Source organism: Argentina silus, assembly GCF_951799395.1.
Source record: "Argentina silus genome assembly, chromosome: 6".
NCBI classification, from domain to species: domain Eukaryota; kingdom Metazoa; phylum Chordata; class Actinopteri; order Argentiniformes; family Argentinidae; genus Argentina; species Argentina silus.
The window spans coordinates 18,511,541-18,520,279 of NC_139660.1; the positions used below are offsets into that span (position 1 = coordinate 18,511,541).

The window sequence follows — 8,739 nt, forward strand, 5'->3', positions numbered from 1 at the left end:
AATTATTTATCACTTATTTAAGTTTCTGCAGCGTCTGAAGAGGCTGTTGGCTGCAATCTGCTGGCCCGGGATACGAGGACGGTGTCAGAGATCAGAAGAAGGTGTATTTTTATAGAGCGTGTCATTAACACAGGTTTTCCAAGATATATTTATTTACACAAGAGGCATAAATAAGGAGGCCCAGTGATGGCGATAGGGTTTCATGGCCGCCGCGGCCCAGGCCGCTGGGTTGGGCTGCATGCGGGCGCTAACGCCACCTAGCTCACTGACCCCCGCGACTGCAGGTTCTAAATAGACATGATCATGTTCACCCCACTACCCGACACTCTGTTCGCCTCTCCGTACCCGGGGTGGAAACACATGTCAAGTTGTTGGGAAGGTCCTGTGGATCATGTGATGTGATGTTCCTTCAAGCTCCATTTTCTTTTGCTGCTTAACATGTTTACGGTGTATTACATTTCAGTTAAAGCATGAATCTGGACATTAAATGTACTGAATAGTGAACAACATTTGAAATGTATTGAGGACACACTATCTATTAGAACTGAATGCCAAATTGAGTTTCTGAGACGACTGGAATTGAAATGGAATTGAGCCCAAAACGGACTCCAGGGGCCGCGGTGAGTTGTGATCCTGTGTGATGTCTTCACTCCGTTGAAAAGCACTCTCTTCTTCTCTCTCAATCTTGTGTTGCAGTTCTATGTCTCCGTTGCGGCCATGGCTGGTTTGAGCTTTACGAGCGTGGCGCTGGACCCTCCAGCCAAGCTGCCTGATTTGTTTCCCGTTCTGGTGTCTGTCTTCGCCCACCAACACTTCCTGCCCTCCCTCCTATACTTCAACATCGTCCAGCTCAGCGAGCCGCCCGGCAAGAAGAGCCAGAAGAAGACCAACTGAGTACTGCCCCAGGCCCTGTTTAAATACTTTAGAGATGCCTTCATCCTTCCTTCCTTCCTTTCTTTTTCTGTCTTTCTTTCTTTCTTTTCTTTTCTTTCTTTCCTTCCAGTAACCACTGATCTAATGTGATAGGATTAGTCAAAGCAAGCTTCTCACTGCAATCATGTCATTTCAGATCAGTGATTTCTTCAAGGAAGGAAGGTTAGATACACATTTTCAAAGTATTCAAACAGGGCCTCAGTCTCAGTCACTGCCCAACAAAATCTCCATCTGTCAATAATAAATAATAATAAGAAACAGTTTCTCAATGTCTAATAATATAAAATGTAAGCTTTTTTTGTACAGTATTTTGTATCATTAAAATGACTTTGTACAAATTGACTCCTATTATTCACCTCAGATATGACCGTTAGTTTTACAGGAGTATTGCATACTGTATATACCAGACATGAAGCCGTTTCAAATAAACTGTCCATAAACTGTCCATCTTTTCTGAGACCCCAGCTAAATCATCACTAATAGCAGTGTCATATAGGCAATAATTAGACAAACTACATCTTTCAAGCATTTAATTCAACATCATTAAATATTCATTACAACACTAGGAGAGTCCACACAAAGGGGCCAATGCATTTCAAACAAAAGCAGTGACAGGACAGACCCTAAAACAGAGATGATGGAAGACGACATATCTGAACATAATGTCATAAAGTTGAAATACCACAGAAAAAAAAAAAGGTACAAGCAATCTTTTCCCCCCTCTCCCTGGGAGTTAATGACGGGCATTAAAAAAAAATCCATTACAACTATAAATGTTATCGGGTCACTGAGGGCCAGCTATGCACCCGCAGCTGCTGGCCCTGCAGCCAATAGCAGAGGAGAGAGGAGAGGAGAAGACACAACCAGAGGCTTACTGTACCTTTACCACAGATTCATATATAAGAACATATAGCACACAAACATATCCAACATTCTCATTTTCAGGCTCACTGTAATGCATGGAATGGAATGAGGACTGGTATCACACGTTGATTTGATACCACTGCTGATTCCGTTCCCTGCATTACAATGAGCCCGTCCTCCTTTTCTACCTCCATCAGCCTCCCGTGGTCCAGGCATGGTGGGGTGGGGGTGGGGGTGGGAGTGAGGGTGGAGAGGGTGAAGAGCCTGGGACTCCTGAAGCCACAGTGGAGAGGCTAAGGAGAACAGGGGAGGGTGAGACCGCTGAGGAGGGGGGTTGGGGGTGGGGGTGGGGGTGGGGGTGGGGATAAGGCGCAGGGCTGAGGTGGTGGTGGTGGTGGGGGGGGGTTGGTGGTGGGGTGTGTTGGACCGCCGAGGGCCCTTCTCCCACCTCCAGAGGGCCCGTATGAAAACATTAGTTTTGTTTATGGGCGTGCTCGCTTTGTCCTTCACACGGCCTCCAAGGGTGATAAAGTGAGAGTTATATGATCCACCTTGGGCAGAAATAGGAAATGTTTCTGTGCGCACCAGCTGTTGCTTAGGTCGCCTGCTCGGGCACTAAGAGGCCTTCGCCTTCCCAGGCACATCCAAATAAAGAGACCAACGTGTGTGTGTGTGTGTGTGTGTGCGAAAAGGGAGCCCGCTGTGTGATCTGGGCCTAAGATTTACAGAGGGTGGGTGGGTGGGTGGGGTGAGTGAGTGAGTGGGTGGGGTGTGTGTGTGTGTGTGTGTGTGTGTGTATGTGTGTTAGCCTCTCCTCTCCTCAGAATCAGCTCCTCTTTCCTTAGTGTTTCAGGTAGAATAACGGTAGGAAGGAAAGGGGGAGGTGGGGTGGGGGGTGGGGCGGAAGGGAGGGAGGGAGGGAGGGAGTGGGATTTGATTTCATATTGCATCAGGCCTAATGGGATGTGGGGATGCCTGCTGAAAAGAACATTATTTTCGCAGCGGTGCGGCGTGGCAGTTATTGTAGAATCAACATTTGTCAGTGGTGAGGGAGAGGAGGCTTCTCCGGTAGACAGGGCTCCATGTAAACGTGTCTGAAGCTCCCTCGCAGTCTCTGACACATTCCCCAGTGACTGGCAGCCTCCAAGACATCTCTGCCTCACAACTGACAGCTCTGATGCTACAGTGTACACACACACACACACACACACACACACACACACACACACACACACACACACACACACACACACACACACACACACACACACACACACACACACACACACACACACACACACACACACACACACACACACACACACACACACACACACACACCTTAGAGGAAACACGCATGCTAGCACAGAGGGAAGGAGAGCTATTCCATTTGCTGTCAAGAGTTGAGCCGCTCACTGCTGAGAGATGGGAGATAGAAGAGAGGGAAAACATGAGTGTAACCCCCCCCCCAGGCTGGTATCTATATACATACATACTACAGGAGGAGGAATACTGAATACTGATTCACATATTCTACTGGAGGAAGATAAACAGGGAACATAGTGTACACTCACCGAGCACTTTATTAGGGACACTATACTAATACTGGGCCAAGAAAACATTCCCCACACCGTTACACCACCTCCACCATGAGAGGGTGTACAGGTGTTCCTAATACAGTGTTTGGTGAGTGTATATGTGCTATTCTATTTCTAATAGACATGACCAGCTGGTGAACAGAGTTGGGTTGGATGTGCTATGAGGATCTATAAAAGGTCAATTTGCACTTGATACACTTGAGACAGAAACAGAGCAGTGGAGGCTGGTGGAGGTAGAAATCGGAGGACGGGCTCATTGTAATGCATGGAACGGAATAGGGGACGGTATCAAACACGTGCGATTGATACCAGTCCTCATTCCATTCCATTCCATGCATTACAATGAGCCCGTCCTCTGATTTCCACCTCTACCAGCCTCCTCTGAAACAGAGATAGAGCAGGGTTCCTCTACCTTAGCCCATTAAGGATTTCAGGAACTCATACGAGCCGACAGTCCTGTCAACACCTGTAGAGAGGCATAATGAATTAGATCACATTAGGGATGAGATAGAATCACGAGCGCTTTAGAGAAAACACACACCTGGAACTGCAGCTCACACACCTCCACCTGACTCAGCTATGCACGTCAGTGGTATCATTTAGCAGTGATCTTAGCCTAATGGGTTGTTTTATAACACTTGCCTAATTGATTCCCGTTTTTATACAAGTGCCAAAGGGAAAACTATTTGTTCCACTGGATGGTGATATTGCGATGCCATAATCTCAAGTCAGAAATCATAACCGGAGGAGGAATGCATCGTCTGCAAGCTCGGAGGGGAGGGGGGGGGGGGGGGGCGATCGAAGGCTGCAGGCTTCAGTTTGACCAAAACAGCCTCTTATATACAACTCTGCCCTTTAATTGCAGCTGTGTGTTTAATCAAAAAGCATAAAACTCCCTCTGTGCAGGTGGCATCTGTCTGTGGAGGCTCCCAGGATTGATGTGGTAGTGGGGAGGTCCAGGCCGAGCCCTGGCCTGAGACAGAGCCCCATCACTTTTATTACATTTAAGGAATCCTCCTTAATACAGCCCATTATGGCTGACATACAAATCTTTCCCAACATGGCCCCATCTACGGTCTGATCAATTTTTATATTGCTGAGGCGTCTCCTTTCTCCTCATTTTGTCATCTCAAAATTCATATTATATAGGATTTTCTTATGGAAAAATCGCAATAAAAATCTGTTACTGCCCAGAAGATGTGCATGAGTCGCAGGCCGCCCATGACTAAATGCTTCTGAGAAAATAAAATTTGTTTCTGTAGTAAGCAGAACTGTTTAAATGTTATTTATTTTTATGCTCCTAAGAAAATATATTGTGAAGTGCAACATTGATTTAGAACATAACAATGTCTCTGTGCGGGTTGGAGGTGGAGAATTTATGAATCCTTTGCACAACTCCTTTAATTGAATTTTCCAAATCTCTCACCACACACAAATAATCAATACCCTCTGCTGAGAGAAACTTGCCTCAGAATTATTATGGCCTTTCTTTTCAATTCTGTAGTCATCAGCACATAGAGGCACCCGGGGTATTTGTAATGCCTGGACAACCCTGAGGATTTATGTCCGCCCGAAGCCTGATTGCTCACGAAAAGAGACTTCTCCAGAATGCTTACCGAAACTTTTGTTAACCTTAAAGAATGGCCGTAAGCGCTTCTTAAACCGCGGCCGCACTTTGAGAAAAGGGAGCCCGCTAACTGTGTGATCTGGGCCTAAGAGGTACGGAGGTTGGGAAGGAGAGAGGGGAGGTGGGAGAGAGAGAGGGAGGAAGGGAAGGAGAGAGGGAGAGAGAGAGACGAAGAAGGTGGTGGGGAAGTGGGTTCAGAGGTTTGGCCGTCAAAGTCAAAATATCCTTCTCAATTGACTCAGCTGCCTTGGCAGTGTGACGCTGCTTGAGACTTTGCTTGGCCTCTGAGACGGTGTCACAGCCCACAACTAAGAGCTTGTGTCAGCTCCAGCCGGCTCAGGTAACACCGAGGTGACTCCAGTCACATGTAGTCATGCTGCAGCCACAGAGAAGCCCAGGGAGTCTCACAGCAGCTCTGTGCTGGAGAGGCAGGCTTGGGAGCTCACTGGGCGCTTTCTACTCAGACAACATACCCCTTTTGTGTTGCTCCGTTCTGGAGACTTGGATGGAACAAAGTCCAAACATCATTTCAACCCAAATGTAGTTACCATTTATGAGAGATGTTTGTTTTATGCCAGCCCATTAGGCCTATCTTTTCCTCGAGAGTGAAAGCAGAATAATCCGATTTCCAAATTGGATTTCTATAACATCGTGTTCACTGTTTACTCAATGAATACGCAAAAGCCTGTCAGTTAATTAAAGGAAACACAAGTGTATAAATCAATCATTATTGTGTACTTCAGAAAGCTTCCTCAGTGGGGCTGAAATTAGGTCAAATCCATATCCAGTACTCACCTATTCATAACATTACTGCACAACAAACGTTTGCGCACGCACGCACACAAAAAAAAAAAAAAAAAAAACTTGTTTTCTTCCCTTTCTCGAGCCTTGTTGACTGCTTGTGGAAACGTCCCACTTATTCTTCCAGAAAGTCTTACTCGGGATGACTGTGATGTGTCGTTGTTTCATTCATTAAACCATTTTGCTCTTTAGGGAGCATAGGTCATTCATGAACTTTCTCCAGCTGGTTCGGTATTGGGCAGTCTTCTCTGCTTCCTTCAAGGATGTTCTGTTTTCCTTGAGTTCTGCCTCCACAGACTTTCTACAGCTGTTCCTGGGTCTTCCTGGCTTTCTTTTCCCCTGTCTTTCTGTATAGTAGTTGTTTCACTTACTTTAAACTAATGTACTCGTTTGTAAGAGTATCTGCTAATTGACTGAAATGTACAACGCGATATAACATACCATCAGTGTACGACCTTGAGGATTGCAGGCGACTGTACGTCAGAGCTGCCACACCATCTGACCCCGTCACCTGTCATTCTCAACAACTATCTCTGTACTCAGAACAGGTTCATTACAAGAACTTCATCTGCACTCCTAAACCTACTGGTGGTCAGTCAGTGGTCACCATTGATGTGTTACAATAGTCACATCTGCTAGAGGAGTATAAATAACCGCAGACGTGAACGTCGGCAGGTCAAGAGGAAGGCGGTAGGCAGTAGTACGGCCTCACAAAGCAGTTACCCCTGTTCAACAGAGCCTATTTACATCTCGACACACACTTAGCTCTGGAACCTAGAGCCTAAATGCAGCATCGGCGAATCTAAACAAACATTTTACACACTGGGGCAGGACGATGCCTCCGTGACACGATCACCATCATCTGTCTGGATTTCACGCTCCGCAAAGATATGGGCCAGAGCTGGTCTGCAGCCTTGAATAACAGTTTGTTTATTTGAAATGTGTGTCTCAGGGTAACAGAGGAGCGATTCTCTACCAGTGCTTTAGGCTTTGACGTTGTGAACTTTGTTGTTGTAAGGGGCTTTATGCACAACTGATAAATGTCATGCTCACCATGTGATAAAAAATGTGACATTCCTTTGGTGTCGAGGCACAAGGCAACACATATGTTTAGCTTGTTCACTGGAACTAATTAAAACAATTTACAACGACCTTATCGGAAAACAAGCCGAACTCCTGACAATCCTCCTATTCATTTCCCACAAATCACCATTATGTGATTGGATCACGTATTGCTTTGCTGGAGGCAAAATGTGTGTCTGAAATAATCAAATTAATTCTCTGCCTGGGAATCGAGCGATTCACAGTTTGTGTTCCCAAAGCAAAATGTTGTTTTTCCTCTTAAGTGTATGTATCTAAAAATGCAGACAAACACACATTGAGATGTTCTGCTGTATCAATAGTAAATGGGCCCAGTAAATCAGATCTGGTAGACGTTCCCTAGAGCAGTGCTCCTCTGCTCAGCCTCTGCATGTGACTGCATTCAGATCCACCACACCCTGAAATCAATCAGCTTACATAAACGAGTGGAACAAAAAATGTTTTCTTACCATCCCCCCCAACATTCACGGAATTGAGACAAGGTCACAATCACAACAATCTAATGTGAACCAATTCAGTGCAGGACGTAACTTATCTGGATGTCACGGTAATCACAATGCTGTTACTGTGAAACAATGCAACTATTAGTTTTCTGGGTGTTGTTATCTGATCGTTGAAAAGAACAAGTGCCCACATTACTATACAGCTTCCAGACTTGTAAACTTTTTTCACTGCAAATGTTTCATTCCGACATTCGTGACAACGTCATAATCCGAAATCTCATGAATAAACCAATCAACCCCACAACCGTGCTTAAGAGAAATTATAATATTCCTTAATGGAAAATAATGAGATACAGTATAATGGTTGCGTAAATAAAATATTGTTTATCCTAACAGTGTGTAAAGGTTTATTACCATAATTAGTGTTCAAATTACCTTGCTTCTGGTTCTGGTGAGCAACCTTCAGATGTATACAGGAGTCTGCTTTGGATACTGAAAATACATAACATTACATTACAATACTATTCTGGGGAACAAGCACACTGACCAAAGGAAAGGTGAGTTACAAATCAAATCATAAAAGGATTTGCTGTCATTTGCTTCATTGTCAGTTAGAAATCATATGCCTAACACAATCATTGACATGTACTGTATGTAAATTCCTGTTTACAATCTAAAACACATCAGCACTTATGAGTATCACTTCAAAACAGGTTTCTTAAATGAACCTTGATATGACTGTGCTAAACGGCTAACTTGCCACTTACCAAGCTCTCTGTGTCTCTTCAGCTCAGTCTTCAGGTCAGCAGAACCCCTCATGAAGAAACTCTTCAGCTCACTGCTGCCCTCTGCAGACTGATACAATAACATCCCCTCATCATAACATCAAATATTTGATTTGCCCAGGTCTTTTACACATCGTTAGCCTCCTTACAGTACATGAGCAAAACACTGAGCAAATTCAAGGTGTGTCATATCATCACTCAAGCTTGATTTGGAAACTTGGTACATTTCCTTCTCCATCGAACAAAAAAGTGTCACTTACTACGATTTCCTCTAGCTCTTGCCTTGCCTTGATAAATGCTTCCATGGATCCTTCCAGCTTAGATCTTAGGGCACGCAACCTGGTCGAGGCAACACATTGAGTGTTAAATGCATGATAAATGCAGGTTATAAAATGTAGGAAATAAACTACAATACATACCGATATTGATTCTGTATAATATTCCATAATAGTATCATGCTCCATCAAATGGATCATATCATAAGGTTGACCATAACGTTACCATTCAAATAGATTCCTCTTTAATGACCGCACTATAAAATTCAAATCTAATGCTTGTCTTGATGGATAGAATAGATTCCAAATGGC

The 8,739-nt window shown here is 44.5% G+C and overlaps 2 protein-coding genes across 2 annotated transcripts in view; one reads left to right on the forward strand and one right to left on the reverse strand.

Moving 5' to 3' along the window:
* alg6 (ALG6 alpha-1,3-glucosyltransferase) overlaps window positions 1–1,260 on the forward strand; it is an 11,639-nt gene extending 10,379 nt beyond the window's left edge. The window contains exon 14 of the mRNA XM_083671285.1: window positions 697–1,260. Coding sequence (XP_083527411.1) covers window positions 697–894 — 198 coding nt within the window. The 3' untranslated portion in view covers window positions 895–1,260. The remainder of the gene's footprint in view (window positions 1–696) is intronic.
* A 2,532-nt stretch (window positions 1,261–3,792) lies between these two features.
* Window positions 3,793–8,485, reverse strand: itgb3bp (integrin subunit beta 3 binding protein). Its single transcript, XM_083671287.1, has 4 exons — window positions 8,413–8,485; window positions 8,135–8,222; window positions 7,803–7,859; window positions 3,793–3,861 (listed from the first exon to the last, which is right to left on the reverse strand). The coding sequence occupies exons 1-4, from the start codon at window positions 8,455–8,457 to the stop codon at window positions 3,809–3,811; spliced, it is 243 nt and encodes an 80-aa protein (XP_083527413.1). The 5' UTR covers window positions 8,458–8,485; the 3' UTR covers window positions 3,793–3,808.
* Between the last annotated feature and the right edge of the window lie 254 nt (window positions 8,486–8,739).

Excerpts from the sequence above, each read along its gene's own strand:
- itgb3bp (XM_083671287.1), bottom strand. The coding sequence starts at position 8,457 with ATGGAAGCATTTATCAAGGCAAGGCAAGAGCTAGAGGAAATCGTA. Across the intron at positions 8,223-8,412 it reads AAGAGCTAGAGGAAATCGTA|TCTGCAGAGGGCAGCAGTGA; the intron begins GTAAGTGACACT and ends TTATTGTATCAG. Across the intron at positions 3,862-7,802 it reads TCACCAGAACCAGAAGCAAG|GTGTTGACAGGACTGTCGGC; the intron begins GTAATTTGAACA and ends GCCTCTCTACAG.